Genomic DNA, 19744 nt, shown 5'->3' with positions numbered 1-19744 from the left:
TCACTGACAAACTAAGAAAGGCTCATTCAGACCAAATAAGAAAGAAATACAATGGGGAAGACAGGCAGTGAAGAAGGAGATTCTCGCCTCTGGGGGAGAAGTTAAGTAGAGCATGACACTTACCTCAAGTTCTTGACCATTGTTTGACTTAAATTCAGCTCCCTTGACAAATAAGAAGTATTCATTCATTCATTCATTCATTCATTCATTCATTCAGTGTTAACTGAGAGCTCAGCATGTGCCAGGCACTTCCCTGATACTAGGGAAACAGGTGAAGAAGATATGGTTGCTGCCCTGATGGCACTTACTATGTAGTGACATTTGGGAAAGGGCATGAAGAAATGATGTAGGTAAACACATTACTTCCCCCCCGCCCCCATAACTAGTACAGAAGATTTTTGTTTTGTGATGGGGAGACACACAAGTAAATGTGACAGACCCTGCCTGAGCATTTGGAAAGTAATACATTTCTATATTCTAACGTTGACACTAACTATACAATGGGAATGCCAAATGGCTTATTTTGGGTGCTAAACAACCATGAAATAAAGTAAAAACCCTAATAAGGAAATAACTGAATATAAAATAAATGATGGATGTCAGAGGCTTAATACAGGGGTTAGTAGAAAAGAATTTTAGGTATGACGCATACAAACTTGGAAAAATATTTGGAGCGCCAGTGCCAAGAGAAGGAGGCTTTCTGAAAAAGAAAGATAAAGCCCAAGATATATAAAGAAATGAATCTTTCCATGTTTGATAATCCTATACAAAGCCCAACTAGAGGGGAAAAGTCACAGAAGTTATTACAGATAAGTCTGGAGCTAGACTGTCTAAACATTTGTTTTTTCCTTAAAGCAACAAAGCCATATTTGTAACATGAAGGAAAAAAGATATATATGTTTCTGTCCCTTCTAACATTCCGTGTTGCAGAATGTTTCAGTCACAAGTAGGTCTGAAAATTAAGGTGGGGAGTGGGAGAGGAGCACAATTCAAATCAGTATGCATACATCGAGCACCTACTACATGTTTACTACCAATGATTTATTAAGCACCAACTGCATATTTCAATAATTTCCAATTTCTGTTTTCTACTCTGAAACATAGAAGAACCTGGGAATAAGATATCGGAGCCTTACTAAAGCAAATATTAAATCAATCCAGAACCTGGATGTTAATTCATTATGTTGCTCTCGTAATACTTAATTGTAAAGAAGGTCATGAATTCACCAATTCAAATATAGACTGTAATTCCCACACCATTAAACCAGTGTATTCTATGGGAATGAAAGAGGCCTTAGTCACAAAGGGTGCTGATATTTATAAGTATCTGCATTGTTCTAGGCCTTGTGTAGGGAAGGAGTTTTGCACGTATTATCCCATTGAATCCCCAAACTCTTTGCAGAGCAAAGCCAAACCTAGGTGTTCCAAAGACCACATCTTTTCTACTAATATCATGCTGCTATTACAAAGGAAGAAAATATGTCAATAAAAATTCTTCACAGGAAAAGAATAATTTCCCCAGAATATTTGATAAGACTTATCTTAGCCTACAGTCCCTTTTCCTCCCTCCATCTTTCAAATCTTTTCATCAAGACTACTTCTGTGGCTCTTTCCCAGCGCTTCCTGCTAGACTAATCACTCCCCTCATGTCCATGTGTATTACATTAGAATGTGATGTTTACCAGAGAATGAGCACCTTGGGAACACGGGTTGCCCTCTCTGCTGTGGTACCTGGCACATCGTAGGTGCTCAATAAATACCTGATCATGGAAGTTAGTCTGGTTAATCCAAAAGGAGTATGTTTGCCACTTCTCTCTCTCTCTTTTTTAATAGTTTATTGTTAAGTTGGTTTCCATATAACACCCCGTGCTCTGCCGTTTCTCTTTCTAATGGCTTTTCTTCATTTACCCAGGCGAACAGATCCCGAGATCTTGGTGCAATTGTGTACTGTGTCGGTGTGAAGGATTTCAATGAAACACAGGTACGGTCGTGGATTTCCTCAGGTTGGGGGGCATAGTAAGCTTGTGAAGACAGAGAACATGTGCATTCCATGCAGAGGGGATATCAGCAGCATAAACACTCCTTAGATAGGTTATTTTTCCACAGATGTTGAGTCGGCGAGACTCACTGGATATGTAAGAGACATGAAGCCACGCCAATGCACTTGGGGCTTTTGCACACAGACTATCCAGGCAGCATCTTCCTTGGTGGACTTTCTCGGTAGATATTAAATTGCCAAGATGTCAAAACAGAGCTGAATAAAATTAGAAATTTTGCAGGGTATTTTTTCATTTAATTTAATGAATCTAATTTTGTTTAAATGTCAAACATCTCTTTTTTTTCCATTAGAAATTTGGTACATTTTCAACACGAAAAAATAAATTTACAGTTGAGCATTGAACAATGCAGGGGGTGGGGTACCAACCTCATGGCAAGTCAGAAATCCATGGACCGCTTTTGACTCCCCCAAAACTGAGTAGGCTAACAGCCTACTATTGACTGGAAATAATATAAACAGTTGATTAATGAATATTCTGTATGTTATATGCATTATATACTGTATTCTTATAACACAGAAGCTAGGCAAAAGAAATGTTATCAGAAAATCACAAGCAAAATACATTTACAGTATTGTATCTATTTTTAAAAAATCCACATGTAAGTGGACCCACTCAGTTAAAACCCATTGTTCAAGTGTCAGTTGTAATTGGCAAGTGGGCAGAAAGTATGTACCAGTATTTATATGCAAATTGTGAAATTTTACTAACAACCTATATGAATGTTCCTCATTGTAGTTCATCATTTTTTTGTTTTAAAGACATGGAAGAATGTTTATGTTAAGTTATTAGGTGAATAACAGGGTTACAAAATAATGGGAACAGTAGGAGTCCACTTTTAAAACAAATGTGTACGTTTGGCTAGGAGAACTTTGAAAGACTACATAGTCTATCAGATTAACAGTAATAGAAAAAGAATGGATGATGGATGGATGGTTGGATGGATGGATGGATGGGTGGATGGATAGATAGATAGATAGATAGATAGATAGATAGATAGATAGAAACTTTTTTTTTATAACACTCTTGGATTTTCTGAAACTTTTCATTGATTATGTGTTACTTTTGCAATCAGTGAAAGTCCTGGCACTGACTATGACTTTAGCAGTGACAGAACTATAGAGATTTGGAATAGAAAAGTCCACAGATCAGATTCTCCTTTCTCCTGTCCTCTGCTCCATAAAGCAGGGGAGCCAAACCAATTGCAGGAGTCCTTTCCTCAATGAGCAATTTGGGCAAAAGGTAAGGGTCTCCATTCATTGACTTTGCTCAACACCAAAGGTTGAATTTGTTTTTAAAGTTGCCCTGAAAGGAAATTTGAGTCTATCTGATTCAAATACAGTTTCCAACAGAAATTTGAGTGAATGGGAGAAAAATGAGCCAATGGCCTGCCCCCAAATCCATGAATACATCAACCCTGGCCAAATGTTCATCTAGCTGAGCAATCTTACCTCTGGTCCCAAGGAGAAAAACAATAAAACAAATGTAAAAGCTGGAGCCAACCCTCTAGCCCTGCTCCAGAGAGGCTGCTGGTAATCTCATTATTACTGAGGGCTTTTCAGTGAGGCCCAAGGCCTCCAGTTCCTCTGGGCTCTAAAAGTAGATGGATCCCCTTGACTAAATTCTCTGTGGCCAAGCCTGACACATCTCCATGTGTGTTTGTGTGCTTGCTGTGTTCTCAGCTGGCCCGGATTGCGGACAGTAAGGACCATGTGTTTCCTGTAAATGATGGTTTTCAGGCTCTGCAAGGAATCATCCACTCGGTGAGTAGTGCACTTCCTCTATAACTGGACATTGGGCACATTCTGACCCCTGATCCACTGGAAATTCCCCAGTCTTCTCTCCGGTGTTCTCTGCTTGAGGCAGCACTCCTTTGTATATCTTTGTTATCTGTCATGTCTCACTTCTCCCACTTGCCTTTCACACATGTCTTTTCTCTCTTATGCCAATTCTATCCTCCAAGGTAAATTAAAAATTGAAGGGAACTGTGCTGTGGCAGCAAGCCAAACTTCAGGTGCCTCCAGTGCTCATACTGGAAGCATTGGTTGATGATGTGCACTTGACCTCAGCTTTCCCAAACATGACTGAATGCAAACTGCCTTCAGAAAATTTTCAGGCTCAATCTGTGTCTCTTGATCATCAGAGGTACTTTTGGCCAGTGGTTCTTTACTCTGATGGCCTACTGAGGTCATCTGGAGCGGGATTTTTAAGTGCTTCCCAGAGGATGTTCTTGGAACCACAGCATTAGACCTATTGTCCCCAAATATGAGGGCTTCATTATTCTCCAGGGCTTACAGTCACCATCCCTTCTTTCGACCCAACCTAGTTTGGATGGAACAATCCCTCACACACAAATGTGGGGTTTTTTAGCGCCCCTTTCCTGTCAGTGAACAAGACACTGACTTCCATGGCCTCTCTTTTCCATCTTCCATACATAAGCCAGGCCCTTGGTCCAGCTGGAATATTGGATGATGCTGGTCTTGAAGGCCACAGCCAGAAGGCCAGTGTGTGTGCTGCATCTGTAATGCACCTGTAATGAAGTCTAGAAGCACTGTGTCCTCCACCTTTAGGTTTTGTGATTGAGCAGATGCCCAACAGTTTCTCTAGTAGAAGCCCACCTCAGGGTCCAAGACTCTAGACTCAGGGTCCAAGATACAGATTCAGAGCTCAGAGGATCACTATCCCCTTCAGATGTCAAGGGGGTCTTAATCCAGAGGTTACTAGCCAGTACTGGGCTCTGCCTAGTTCCCTCAGACCGACCTAGGAAACTCCAATGTGGCTGTACCATCATGCCCCCTTTCCCTCCCTCCAAAGTTTGCAAAGAACTGCAGAGTGAGAAATAAGACCTTTGGAGCTGGTCATCCAAGTTTAAATGCTGGACCAGTGACTTACCATTTGTAGATCCATGGATGAGTTTTCTCCTTGTTTCCTTCTAAGACTTATATCACAGTCCCATTTGAGGATTAAAAGGGATAACACTGGTAAAATTGCCCAATATTTTTCCAGGCACATAATAGGTATTCAAGATAGATGAATCATTTCCTTTTCCACTTCCCTTCCACATCATAAAATGGTCATTAATGTCAACTTCCCCCAAACCTCTAGATTTTCTTGAACATACATAAAAATCACTTGGGAATCGTGTTCACAATACCAATTTTCTGGCCCTACCCCAAGAGATTCTATTGCAGACAGTATGAGATGGTGCTCAGGAATCTGTGTCTTTTAAATCTGTTTTTTTTTTTTTTTTTTAAATAAATGCCCCAGGTGCACTTTCAGAACATTGATATATGTGACCTTAAGTTTTCAGAATTGTGGAAAAGTAATCTCATCTCAGGTTGGGAACTCCTACCTTAAATATGTACACATGATGGTCATCTTATTCAAGATGTGTTTGTTTACAAGGAATAGAAATCAATTCAAACTACTTTCCTCAGAAAGTGGCAATTATTGAGAGATAGAGAATTATCAGTCCCAATAATGTGTCCTCAAGCAAGAGATCCTTGCTCCAGATAATTTCTGGGATCAGTATGGCATACTTGGTAATATAAGCAACAAGAAGTGCAATAAACATATAAAACAATACCCACATGGTGCAAAGCATGATTAACAGCAGGTGTGGGGGCCAATCATGAAGATTAGAAGTGGATTGTTATAGGCTTGAGCCATCATGAGAAAGTGGGACAGACCTGAATCCATGAAAGACCAAGGAGGAATGATGGGTAGCACCAGGGAAGAGATGACATGACCTCAGCCCAAAGGCTGGGAAAGAGAAAAAGATACTCTGAGGACAAAAATAATACCTATATGTCTGAGGGTAGAGTTTGGGTAAAGGATCAGGAGTAATAAGAAAGAAGCCTAGACCTTGGTTTGGAAGCAGACTGATAAAAGCTTTGAAGGAGTTTTGATTCCAACTTAGTGGGTACAATCACTGAAACATTTGGAACATCTAACAAGTGATATGTAAGAAGAGAATCTGATGGCTGTGTCCATGTGTTTAGGAAGAAGAATGGGATGGGGCAGGGGGCCACGTAGAGGTAAGAGCCCACTGCAGCATGAAGCTACTGCACAGTCCTGCCTTCGGATGGACGGATTCCGAACAGGGACAACTCATACCTGTTCAGAGGTCCTTATGAGCCATGTGCCCCCATCATTCAAGAGTCAGTTCTTACCCAAAGGACTAAAATTGTTTTTATCTGCACAAATTGATGTTGTCCTTGAATATTTCAACCTTAGCAACTCACCGAAGCTCAATGTGAGCCCGGATGTTTGGAAAGCTCTTCCCGCCCCCAAAAGAAAATAACTCCAAAGTTGTTTAAAGAATTTCTGCAAAATGGTCTCCCCAAAACAGGGGAAAAAATAATAATTTGAGACTCCAGTCTCCAAACTTGAGCTGAATGATAACATTCTTATGAGCTTTTATCTGGGAGTTATGCTTGTGGTTTCCATCCTTCCAACACTCGAAACCTATGTTTATGGCAGTTGTTAATTCATTTGCTTGGACAGAGAAACGGGGACAGGCACAGCAGAGCTCATCTTTCTCAAGCCAGACAGAAATAATTAGGGCCTAAAGTTGGCTATTTTTAAGACGTGGGTTCATTTCTCCTCTGGATACTGAAAAAAAAGCTCTTGTTTTATCCCACCCCCCCAATCTGAAGCATCTACACCACACTGTTCCCATGGATGTTGTTTTGTGGCTGGTTATTTTCTCATAATAAAATGGGACTGGGCTTAATTATCCAAAACAGGAGTACAGAGCAGCCCTCAGCAAGCTCACATGGTTCATACGGTTTCCAGCCCATAATGACCTTATGTTTAAATCCCCAAGATGCAGAAGCTAATATTTACTCTTTTATCCAGTACTCACTGAGCACCTTCTAGAGTACACTCTTGCCATTCAGCTCGAAGGAAAGCAGATGGAGACTCTGGCCTGATGGACCTTACCAGCTAGTGGGAAGGATGCATAAAACAAGTAACTAAACAGATATGTATAGTTAACATTGTGATAAAGGGCATAAAAGTAGTAACAAACTAAAGATGAAGAGTAAAGGGGTTACCAGAGATCCCACCCCCCTTTTGAAGAGATGACCTGAAGAAAGCAGTAGAGCCATCCACTGGAAGAGCATGAGCATGCTCATTCCTGGCCGAGCACAGCCCGGTGATGGAACATAGCAGAATGAAAGGAGAGCAGTGCTGAAGTGGAGAATGGCAGCACAGGAAGTGAGAAGGCAAGCAAAGGCTCGACTCTGCACAGCCTAGAGGCCATGCTATTTCACTCTAAGGAGGGTGGGAACCTATAGCCAGATACAAAGTCTGACAATAGAAAAGTGATGCTTGAAGTGAAGACTCCCAGGGAATCTAGAATCATGGCAGTTGACCTGTATCTCCTCTAAACAACGAATAAGCACACACGCGGGATCAATAGTGACGTTGGCCTGTGAAGGAAGAAAAATCTCAATGCCTTATGGAGCATCTTCGGTCCAGCAGCATTTCTGCTGCACACTTCCACAGCCACTCTCTGAAGGTCTTACCCCAGTTTTAGAGGTGAGGAAGCTGAGGTGCAGGAAGGTCAGAGAAATTGCCCCAATCTGCCTGCTCATTATGGTTGAGTGGGGGAATTTAAACCCCGGCCTGGCTCCAGAGATCCTGGTCTTTCTATAGTACTCAGCCGTGATAATGTCTAAGGAAGTGGAAAACCACCACTGGATTACCAAGAACTGATTATCCAGGGCCTGGATTCAGAAAGTCCCAGGATTCTCTGCTTCTACAAACCGGTTCCTGTGTTTTGGTCTCTCACTGTTCCCCAGTCCTTTCTACTCTAAGGGAGAAGTACTTACGTGTAGATTTGTTTAATGTGTTATTTTCATGTTCTCGTTTCCCATTTTAGTCTTTCTTCATCAGGACACAGGGAAAAGGCAGAGAGAAATCGATAGCTACAGATAACCTCTTTGGGACCAGACATTGTTCATTTATCCTATTTAATATGATCTCATTTTAGCCTCGTAATAGCCCTGTGAAGAAAATGTTCTTATTCTACAGATGAAGAAACTGAGCCTCAGATAACTTTCTCAAGAGCACATAGCTGTTAGGGGTCTGTTCTCTGTCCTGCCTCTACCTCCTTAGGAGGGTAAAAATGATAGTGAGTTCTGAGGTTCTCGACACTGTGCAGATCATTTTACATAGGTGTCTCATCAGATTCCCACGACCACCATTTAGTGTGGATGTTGTTATCCTTTCTACAGAGGTAGATGCCATAAGGACATAAATTAGCTAGCTTGTCCAAGGCCGCATGGCAGTGAGCAGTGATCCAGAATACACCCAGCTCCATCTCTAATGCCCACCATGTGAATGACCAAAGGGCTCTACTCAATAATGGGATGGGCCAGGAAGCAGTTCCATTTCAGAGAAGGTGACACTGAGGACCAAAAATGTGAAATGATGTGATTCAGGGCACAGAGGCACACCAGAAGCCAGCCAAAACCCACATGGTCTGACCTGAGGTCCCCAGTGCATGGGCAGGGGAGCTCTTCACTTCTACTATTAGATGAGGAGCATTTCTGAAAATATCGATTTCCACTCGATAGATGACGTTCCATCCCCATGAGAAGCTGGCAGCTTAACACAGGCTGAAAAGAACGTCTCTCCTTCCACACATGCTCAGGACTCTACCTCTGAGAACAGAATTTCTCCTTGCTTTTGCAGAATATGGTTGATAAATTATAAGACAAACTTTGGGTGGTTGAAAGATTGTAGCCTTTAAAGCCAGTAAAACTGTAAAGGAAGAAACTATTCCTTGGCCTTCCCTTATTGTGGCTTCCTCAGGGAATTTCCGTTGACCACAACTGGTAAGTGTAGCGCCAGCCCTCAAGCGAAAATATGAAGCAAAGGTCCAGCAAGTCTCCTGGGTCTTTGTTTGCCTTTGCAAAAGTGCTGCAGGCAGTGAAACGGGAACCTGCATGAAAGTCGGGTTCAGATACCACTGGAATAGGTCTGCAGCTTTGAATCCCAGCACTTGGCCTCGTCACTGTGATGCCAGTTCCTCCATCCAGCTGCGCCCACTTTGCGTGCAGTCTGCGAGAAGGAGAACCCAGTGGCTGGCACCAAGCCATGTCCATCTAGGAGTATTTCCCTGGAATAAATATTTCAGCCTGTGTTGGGCTTCCTATTAAGTGAGGGCAAATCAGTGCATAGAGCATTCTGCACGTTTGATCAACAGTAAACAAGTATTAAGCAAACACAACTAACTGTATTTACAGGGATTTCTCACAAGTTTTGGCACGAACATGCCAGTTATCAAGGAAGCTATAAGATCAGCAAAACTAAAGAATAAATCTATTTCACAGTGCATAGAAAATCATTTTATTAATGAAAACCAGAGTCTGCGCTGATTTCTCCCTTTCGCTCATGGGAACTGGAAGACCTGTACCCCCTCGTCTGGCCCAGGTCCTAACAAAGCTATGACAAAAGGCAAAGCCCATCATCCAGGCCTTTCCTCCCACCTACTCTTCCGAGACCTATCCAGGAATTGCTAAGGGTTTCCCTCCAATCAAAATCAACGTCGTATTCCCACAGTCCTGGAAAGCACCTGACTTTACTGGACAAACCCTCTTTCTAGAGCTAGCAGAGGGGGAGGCCCAGTTCAGCAGCGGCAGCCCTTCTCTTAGGCCAGGCTGTTTGTGATGGAAGGAAATCCCCTTCTCTTCCTTTGTCACATCTGAATCCTGTCCCAAAGGCTGTCTGGACCTCAAGGCCCTGCTGAGTCCTGTCTTCTCCATGGAGCCTGCCGTGCGCTCTCCTCTACTTTGAACTCTCCCTGCCTTAAACCCCAGGGCATTAACTGTTGGCGTCATTGGCTTGGCACTCGGATCTTTTTCATGCTATCGGCCATTCATCCTGGTCAGATGCTAAACAGTGCAATCACAGAGACTGCCCATTTGTTTTATTTTTCAATGTGTCCAATGCTATGCTTTACATGTTTATTCATTAGAAAGCAGCCCAGAGGGCTGCATAGCATTTGTGACCTACACTGCATGACAAGTGGGCAGCCTGTGGCTGTTTCTTGTAAAATCCCCTCGGGACTCCCCCCACCCTCTCTTCCAAGATCGTGTCTATAAACGATGGCATTTGGGGCTCTATTCACATTAGCAGGCCTGGATACAAAATGTAACTAGAATCAACTGTAGTTTCTGTAGTGAGCAGAAAATCTTTTTTAAAAAACATTTACCTCAGCAGTTACTAATTAGACTCAGACGTTGCAGACATTCAGGCCATTTCAACCAAGCTATTATTTCTATTTGGCTTAGGCCAAATGTAATAAAAATTCCCATAGCTTGACGAGGCTCCCAAGATTGCAGGGGGGGTGTTCAGTTACTCCTCAAGTCACCCCCCACTCCTCCTGCGGTTCCTCCTCATATCTAGGAATCCACTAAGACCCATTGTAAAAGCAACACCAGAATTTAAAACAAAAGCCAGTGAAATGCTGCAGGGTTCAGCTCTCAAGGAGGGCACTGACTTCACCAATATTCAGGAGGTCAGCAAGCTCATCTTACTAAATAAACCACATTTTGGAATTCACATCTATCTGAGCTTTCCTCCTGCAAACAGGAGAGGAAAGTGGTTTAGTGGGGGAAAAATGAATTTCCTCAGCTTCAAAACCTGGTTTGTGCTATGACCCTTCACACCAGACCCTCACTGAACATGAAGCTAACTGAGAGAAGAGTCATATTTATCTAAGTGAGCTGGTCCTGTCCCCTCAGACAAAAACTTGTGCATAGTTTGAGGATAAGCCTTCCTGTCTAAAATTCAGTAATCCATTTAAACTGTGTTTCTTGCATCTGAGAGTGTTTATTCTGCATAATGTCTGATTATACATAAAATCATATATGAATCCCAGAAAGATGAGGGTATAATAGTAGGCTTTTATTTTAAATGCAGATTCTATACAACTGACAAGGATCTAGGATAATATCCATAGTTAACAATAGCTGTGCTTATTGGTTTAAAGGTGGAGTAGAATTTAGTTAGAAAAGGTGACTATCTTTTTTTTTTTAAAACACTTTGCTAGAGATCAGATAAAGTCAAAATTCATGGAGGTAACATTGCCAGTCCTGAAGGCATGGATGACACAGTTCTATGTCCTAAGCTGCCTGGCATTTTCTACAAGTGGTGGTCAGTGTGTGTTCTACCATCAGCTATAATAGTATATGTGGCCTTCTGTGAGAGCCTGAGTCCCATCTCCCAAGCCCAGACCTCTCCATTTTTCCCAAGTAAAGGGGTAAAGGCCTTTTACAAAATAGGCCAGTCTAGATGTCAGACATGGCACATGATCTACCTACAGCATTACTGTTTTAAGAAGATAAGCCATAAAAAAAAAAAAAAAAAAATAGAAGTATTGAAATAGGCCATCTAGAAAAGCAGTGCCCAGCGGTGGTGGTGCTTAATAAGAGGAGGGAGATGTAGGGCGCCTGGGTGGCTCAGTCAGTTAAGTAATTGACTCTTGATTTCAGGCTCAGGTCACAACCTCGTGGTTTGTGAGATCGAGCCCTGCGTCGGGCTCTGCTCTGAAAGCTGAGAGCTCGATGCAGGGGTCAAACTCACAGACCTGAGCTGAGGTCGAACACTTAATCAACTGAGCCACCCAGGTGCCCCAACAAAAGAAATATTTCAACAGAAAATGGCCAAGTAGATAAAAATCGGTTGTTTAATTAGACAAGGAGGCAGAGCAATTAGGAAAAAAATTTAAATGTGTGTATTGTAAGGGAGGAGTTCCTGATAACTCTATGTGAATATCCACAGTTATTTAAGGATTCTTGAGAAATCTCTGCAGAAACTGTGAACTTTATAAAAAAGGACACTACAGTTTTAGGAACCAAAAAAATAATAGATTCTTATATACAACCTGGACTTGTTCACAATAGATTTCACTTTAACTATATTAAATAGCTCTTATTACTTGGCAAAGTTCTTTTACATCTGTTGCTCCTCTTACTCCCCTGACAATCTAATGAAATGAGCAAAAGTAACCATACCAGTAGCAATGCATTGCATTTATCTAGTTCTTTGTGGATTTCAGATGTGCTGTCCCATATATCTTCTTTTTGAAATCTGCCCCAAAAGTGGCAGGAAAATATTATTAGCCATCTTTTGGGTTTCTTTTTCAGCAGATATGATTAAGCAGGAGCCAGGGATGGGTGATGGGATAGAAACGTATAATGAGCTACTACTGTCTTTGCCTGAGAGAAGTAGAAATAATAGTAGTATTAACAAAAGTAATAGTAACAGCTACCATTGTTTGGGAACCAAATGTATGTCAGACATTCTCTTAAGTGCTTATCTACTAAGATTGTTCTGAGCACATTCCCGGTGCCTAATTTTCATGAAGGACTCTTGTTGTCTGATGGCCCAAGACTCATTAAATTCCTATCAACCGACCATTCACATCTGTCTAGATGTGTCTATAAGACAGAAACCTTGCCAGTTTTCCTTGAACTCACTCCCTTCCTGACTCTCCAATCCAATATGAATTTGACCATGTAAGTCGGGTTGAATTTACAAACTACCTATCTTTGCATTTATGTCAGTCATTTCATTTTACCATCATACAGCCCTTTAGGGTCAGTGTATTTCTTATCCCCCTTTTACAGAAGAGGAAACTGAGCTCTAATAACTTGTCCAAGTACACTTGGCCAGTAAGTGGTAGCTCAGATTTGAACATAAATCTGTTCAAAGCTCAAATCTATCTTATCCTGCCTCCAGGCCCAAGCTCTTCTGAATAATAGTTACCATTAGTTGAGAACTTTTGGGATTCCAGGTACTGTGCTACAGACTCTGCTGGTATTATATCCTTTAATCTTTGCAACTCAACAACCTTATGCAATAGGTACTGTTTATAAATGAGGAAACAGAGACACAGAGAGGTTATGGAACTTGCCCAAGGTCACACTGCTCATGAGGGACTTGACCCAAGCAATTTAATTCCAGATTCCAAGCTATCCTCAGTATGTTAAACAGCTCTCCAAAATTGCCATTCAGAGAGGTTAAAGGATTTGTCAAGGACCATAGGTCAGGTTAGGGACAAAACAGGGCAAAGACCCACTCCTCACATTGGATTATACTTGAGGCATATGGTGGTCTTAGCTTGGTCTCCATCAGAGGCCAGTTACATTCTCACCTCTGACATCACCCTGACCCCTGTATGAGTCCATTCCACTTCCTCAACTGATTTCCCAGTGCTCTATCTGCAACTCTTCCATGGCTACCATGGCTCACGTGGGGGATAGATCTCCTGCCCCCACCACTCTCATCCAGTATCCAGACCCTAAGCTGATCTATTGTCTCCTGCAGCTCAGACAGACTGATTATAGTCTGGGCTGCTAATAACCAAGGGAACCCCACAAATCCACCTACTGCCATGGTGACTTCCTACCTTTTGAAACCAGACATTTCAAACTAATAGAAGCCGCAGTCCCAGACAAATCCTGCCCATCCCCCTCACTGATAAATTTTGCTCTATTGGCTGCAGTATATCCCTTCCAGATGTTTTAAGTTAGGATTGGGAAAGCTGTGTTTTTACTGGATTGAATCATAGTGCTTGGCTGACATTTTTTGGCCCTTCATACACTCCTTAGATTTATCAACTAATTGCAGACGCTTTGAGAGAATAATACAGCATGTGTTTATTATGACAAAACCTGCTAGTGTGTCTTTGTGGTCAGAGATTCACGGGTGCTTTCCTCTACCAACCCCTGGTTCAGTATTAACGTTGGATCAAAAATACTGGTTCAGGGGCGCCTGGGTGGCTTAGTCGGTTGAGCGTCCGACTTTCGCTTAGGTCAGGATCTCGCGGTTCGTGGGTTCGAGCCCCGCGTCGGGCTCTGTGCTGGCTGCCAGCTCAGAGCCTGGAGCCTGTTTCAGTCTGTGACTCCCTCTCTCTCTGACCCTCCCCTGCTCACGCTGTCTCTCTCTCTCTCTCTCCTAGAAATAAATAAATAAAAAACATTAAAAAAAAATATTGGTTCAAAGTCAGGAACTTACATGGGTGAATATTTCATTTACATGTTTTGATGGAGATTGGGAATGGGGACTGGATAGATCCAATAGCTCAGTATTTATCCTTGGACTATTTTGAAATCTTTAGTTGTGGATGATAAAACGATTTATTAAGAGATGCCATGAACCTGAGGAATTTTATTTAAAACATTGGAAAAAAATAGCTTTGTTTTGTTCTGATGCCACTGTTTACTAAGTTTCTCCATATGGGTTAATTCTATTTCTTCCAATGTGGCCTGTTTGTGGAGATTTGTGCCTGAGGACATGTGGAAAGGTGTGGCTACCTCCCTAAGTCAAGGCACCCACCAGCTGAGGTGGCTCTTCTGTCAGGAAGAGCCCAATGGCAGCAAACGTGGTTGGGAGAGAGTGTGGACAGTCATCATGATTCAAGTAGGACCATTGTCATCTGGGATATGAGTCCCTGCACACCAGGATTCTGGCAAGCCCCAGTCCTAGGATGTTGCTTCTATGTAAGAGACCTAATAAAGGTCTAGATAAATCATGGAATGGGGAAGGTGGAGAAGCCAGTAGGGAAATACGGATGCCACGCATACATCCTTGGGAGACACTGATCCCACGTCAGAATGACCATGAAGGGGACTCAGGAGTTCAGTGGTGATACCAGATCCCTAGAGCCAGGTGTGTGAAGACCACTCACTCTACCCAAGATGGACATAGACGTGGGGACTTTGTTCTTCTGTCAAAACAGTGCCCGGGGTTAGTGGAGATCTGAGGCTATACCTGTGTTTGAGGTGGGAATGGCTGGGTAAAGCAGGGGCCAAAAAACAAGGCAAATGCTGACAAAAAGTAACAAATTCCTTCCGACTGTGGAATCATGTAGAAGCTGAAAACAAATAGAGGAATCAATGTAGGATAATACCTTTAAATTGTACAAGAGCTCAGAAAGGAATAAAAGTAGCTGAAAATCTGAATTCTAGAATTGTCAAAAAAAAAAAAAGAAAGAAAGAAATACTGCTTCTTAGGACGTTTGGTGTATAGAATGACCTAAAAGACATGATTGTGAGAGAGCCTGTTTCGATGACTAAATGTTAGTGTGTTGTCATCTGCACATGAAATACAGATTTTCTGAAGTATGGTCTTCATTTTCTTCATTTCCTTTCACAATGCTTCTCTATGAGGACGCCCAGATCTCTCTCTGGAATGGGTAAATATTATCTCTTTTGAGAAACTGGTTTGTTTTTATTCTAGTGATTGAGAATCTCATAAATATTGCCTGTCCTTCTCATTTGCTACTAGAAAGCTTAGAACTAAATTCATGAACCATCCCTAGCAAGGGAGTACGTTCTTCACAGTATATTTTTTTTTTTTTAATGTTTTATTTATTTCTAGGAGAGAGAGACAGCGTGAGCAGGGGAGGGTCAGAGAGAGAGGGAGTCACAGACTGAAACAGGCTCCAGGCTCTGAGCTGGCAGTCAGCACAGAGCCCGACGCGGGGCTCGAACCCACAAACGGCGAGATCATGACCCAAGCGAAAGTCGGACGCTTAACCGACTAAGCCACCCAGGCGCCCCTTCACAGTATATTTTTTTCTATGCTTTTCTCATTCCTTACTTCATCTTCCCCTTATTTTTCTTTTAACCCATTCCCTCCCCTTTTGTAATTTATTATATCTTATGGTATCTGTACCACTTAAGCTGGGACAAAGAAGCATATATAAATACATTAATGCAAATAAATGGGTGTTTCCCAAAGCCAAAAGGAGCTTTTTTCCTTTTTCAGACTTTAAATGTTATAATTTCACTATTAATTCCTTCAACAAATGCCCCTTTCATAAATAGAGAAATGGTTTCCTTCAGCCCTCTGAACCATCTCAAGTTCCAAATTAAGTAAGGCCCAAGTAAGGGAGGAAATTTCATTTACTTGGTAAATTAACTCAGTGTCCTATACTTGTTTAAAATGCTTGGATGAAATTTGAGAATCAATATTCAAGAAGACAAAGATTCATCAATGGTGAAGAGCGCTTATGGTTACCAGTCAGATAACCTGCTTTGGCCAGAAGCAGCCTTGATTAACTCCCTGTGTGGTCATGGAGTTCCTTGACACTTTCAACTCTACACGACACTCTTCTGGAGGGAAGAGTCCAGTTTCATTTTCATTTGTGGCTATCAGGGTCCAAAGAGTGAGGCACAACGAGCAGCCTTCAGTGTCCTCTCTAGAAACTTCTTTCCAGACTTTTCTAACAAAAAGGGAATTCTGAGTAATCTGAAAATGATTCTCAATCTTACTTCTCTAGCTTTATCTATTATCACTCTTTTATTTTTACTTTTCAAGCTCCTTGAAAGAGGTTCAGCTAAAGAGGTTTATATATTTCTACTTTCTCACCTTTGCTCAGGCCATTCCATGCCTGGATCCCAACCTTTCCCTAACTCACTCCTGTCCACCTGACAGAGTCCTACCCTCAGCACCGACCTCTTCCATAAAGTCCTTCCCAATTACCACCCCTCCCTTGGGAGTTTTCCCCATGAAGTCCACAGCTCCTAGTATCTGCCCTCTCACCCTGCACCTACCCCAATGACAAGCCATCGTTATTTATCTTTTCAAGTGTAAGTCCCATTTCCCCAACTAGATGCTAAACGCCTCATAACCAAGACTGGCATATCATAGACTCACTAAGTAACTGCCGAAAGAACAACTGAATGAATAATTCTCATGGTATTTGGGACACCCAGAGGCATCTAACATAATGTTGGCTTATTAAATGTTTGATGTTAATATTAGTAAAGATGTTACCACTCACCCACCCGCTATGACATAATGTCCTTGAACCTTCTTATGTTGGTAACTAAAAGAAAAACCCAGCTTCTAATAAAATAAGTAGTGCTTTGACGTTTTGATTTCCTCTCTTTCTAGATTTTGAAGAAGTCCTGCATCGAAATTTTAGCAGCTGAACCATCCACCATATGTGCTGGAGGTAAACTGAAATTAAGTGCTAATTGGTCTCATACAAATGATGGTATTTTGAGTTCAAAACACATGTTTATTTCATCGGTGGGGAGGAAGGGAGACAGGGCAGGAAGGGGGAGGGTGGAAAGAGGAATGGAAATTGCTAAATTAATTTTCTCCTCAGGAAAAAAGAAAAGCAACATGTCAGTTGTTTGACAAAGTCTGTCCAAATTCTGTTCTTTCATGGGAACTAGTATTGCAGAAATACTGCATCCCCACACTTCACCACCAATATCCTGCTCTGACTAGAAGTTTGGCTGATCCAGGAGAACCTGTTAAGAAAAAGAACTGAAAAATCCTACCTTCTCAAATTTGACAAAAGCTTATGACCATATGTACCCAGTGCCAGTGCCTTATCAGAGGTCTGTGCAGTGAGGAGCTCAATTAGTTGTTAGCTCAAGGTAAACGACTTTCCAATTTTATAGGTCCTTCATTTTAAAATAATTATAAAATAGGGAAGTTCCTTATTTATGCAATTACCCCATTCATGAAGAAACCCAGACTTGCAGTTTAGCAATGTGCAAACTAGATGTGTTGCAACCTTTTAGTGAACCAGAAAGTCTAAAGACAATTGGTATAATTCCTGTTAATTCATAACACAACCAGTTCCCCTTCTGTAGGGTTCTTGTGGACAGAGAAAGAATTTTATCTGCCTAACAGAGTACCTGGCACTTAATAGATGGTCAGTCACTAATGTTGGCTGGATATCTTGATTCATTATTTCTGCAACAAACAATGAATGCACTGATTTTTGCCTATTTGACCCTTATTAATTCCTTTCACTTAACGACAAGAAATTAACCTAGTACCCTTGAACTGTCTAATTAAAAATGAAGCTGGAATACTACATGGCAATGAGAAACAATGAAATCTGGCCATGTGTAGCAACATGGATGGACCTTGAGGGTGTTATGCTGAGCGAAATAAGTCAGGCAGAGAAGGACAAATATCATATGTTTGCACGTATAGGAGGATTAGGAGGAACTTGATGGAGGAACAAGCGGGAGAAGAAGGGCGGAAATGGTGGGGGAAAGGGAGAGAGGCAAACCATGAGAGACTCTTGAATGCTGACAAAAACTGAGGACTGATGGATGTGGGGGGGAGGGGGGATGGGCATGGAGGAGGGCACTTTGGGGATGAGCACTGAGTGTTATGTAGAAACTAATTTGACAATAAACTATTTGTAAAAAAAAAATAAATAAATAAATAAATAAATAAATAAATAAAATAAACTTAAAAAAAAATAAAATAAAAATAAAAAAAAAAATGAAGCAAAATCAGAAACTAATAGCTAAAAAGAGAAAAGTTCAAAAAAAAAAAAAAACCCAAAACCCAAAAACAAAACAAAACAAAATCCCAACTACTTGGGCAATAGAAAAATATCTTCCAAAATAATTCTTGAATCACAGAGTAGTAAACTAACATCTCCTTTACATATCATTGAGATTTGAGACAATACCACATATATAAACTTGATGAAGATGGAACAGAGATATCAGAGTCCACAAGATTTGATCCAGCAAATGCATAGATTTTAATGTTTCTTATGAAATGGAAAAGAAAAATAAGTAATTAAGAATGAAGTAAAAGATTTTTTTAAACTAAGGAAGTACAAGCAAAAAATTAAAATGCATTAATAAATTTTAAACAGATGAAACCAATTCAACTGATAAATCACTGCAAGAGCTATTTCTTTGGTAGAACCGATAACTTAGACAAATTTCTGGTAAATCCAATCCAAGGAAGCTTTCTTTAGATATTTTTTAAATCTCTGGCATATCTGCAATACTGCATATTTTACAGACAGACAATAATTTCCTGTATCAGAGTAAACTACCCAATTTTGTTTCCTTTACTTTTTATAAAGAAAAAAAGATAAGACACAATAATGGAAGCTGGCCCTAGCTTTTGAAACATGCAAGCTCCCATCTCTCTTAAGTCAGAACTGTAAGAGGAAACTTTTGAAAGATAGCCTTACACCAAAAGTTCTTCCTTCAATTTCCCTGAAGGTCTATTGCTGATCATTCTCTGCTGAAGTAAGTTGGGCTTTCCCGAAGCACCTATTTCATTGTCCATGGCAATGAGCACCTGTCACGTAGACCTGAGCATACCCGCTCTGTGATTTTCATTAGACTACTGCAGAGACCCAGGGATTTACATGAAAGTGCTCTGAGAAACATAAACTGTTGTACAGAGCAAGGTGACATTATTATCATCAACATCATTTGAATGAGGATTTGAAGGTCAATGTGAGAATCATGATGTGGATATCATGCTTAGATGAGAAAAACATGTCCATAGATTTCTTTACAGAAAGAAAACTGGGGAGTACATCAATAAAGCTCAGAGTACCTGCAAAATTATTAACTCAATATGTGTGGGAGGCAAAAAGAAACAAGAAGTAACTGACTGTTCACATTTCTAAAGTAGAATGGTGGGACTGAGCCCTAGAAAAATCTGTGAAAAAAGTAAAATTCGCTTTCAGCAGAAATTGTCTCAGCCCCCTCCCCTGTCTATGAATTACATCCCTTCCCTGGTCCCCAGAGCAGCCCCTGCTGCGGAGCTCCACCCAGGCCCATCCCGCTCAAGACATTCTATGCTGACAGTCGCATTCCCCCAAGACAGTGATCTCAGCTGGCTCTCACTGGCAGCTCAGCAACAGCCATAGTTCTGAC

At 41.3% G+C, this 19744-nt stretch overlaps 1 protein-coding gene across 1 annotated transcript in view; it reads left to right on the top strand.

Moving 5' to 3' along the window:
- Window positions 1–19744, top strand: part of ANTXR1 (ANTXR cell adhesion molecule 1) — a 215234-nt gene that overhangs the window by 56291 nt on the left and 139199 nt on the right. Inside the window, exons 7-9 of the mRNA XM_039239602.1 lie at window positions 1913–1981; window positions 3740–3820; window positions 16977–17037. Of these exons, the coding sequence (XP_039095533.1) occupies window positions 1913–1981; window positions 3740–3820; window positions 16977–17037 (211 nt within the window). The remainder of the gene's footprint in view (window positions 1–1912; window positions 1982–3739; window positions 3821–16976; window positions 17038–19744) is intronic.

This window comes from Hyaena hyaena, unplaced genomic scaffold (genome assembly GCF_003009895.1).
Source record: "Hyaena hyaena isolate Hyena2069 unplaced genomic scaffold, ASM300989v1 scaffold_158, whole genome shotgun sequence".
Lineage (NCBI taxonomy): Eukaryota > Metazoa > Chordata > Mammalia > Carnivora > Hyaenidae > Hyaena > Hyaena hyaena.
The sequence above is the reverse complement of the archived record's forward strand: the minus strand, read 5'-3'. Positions and strand labels throughout refer to the sequence as shown.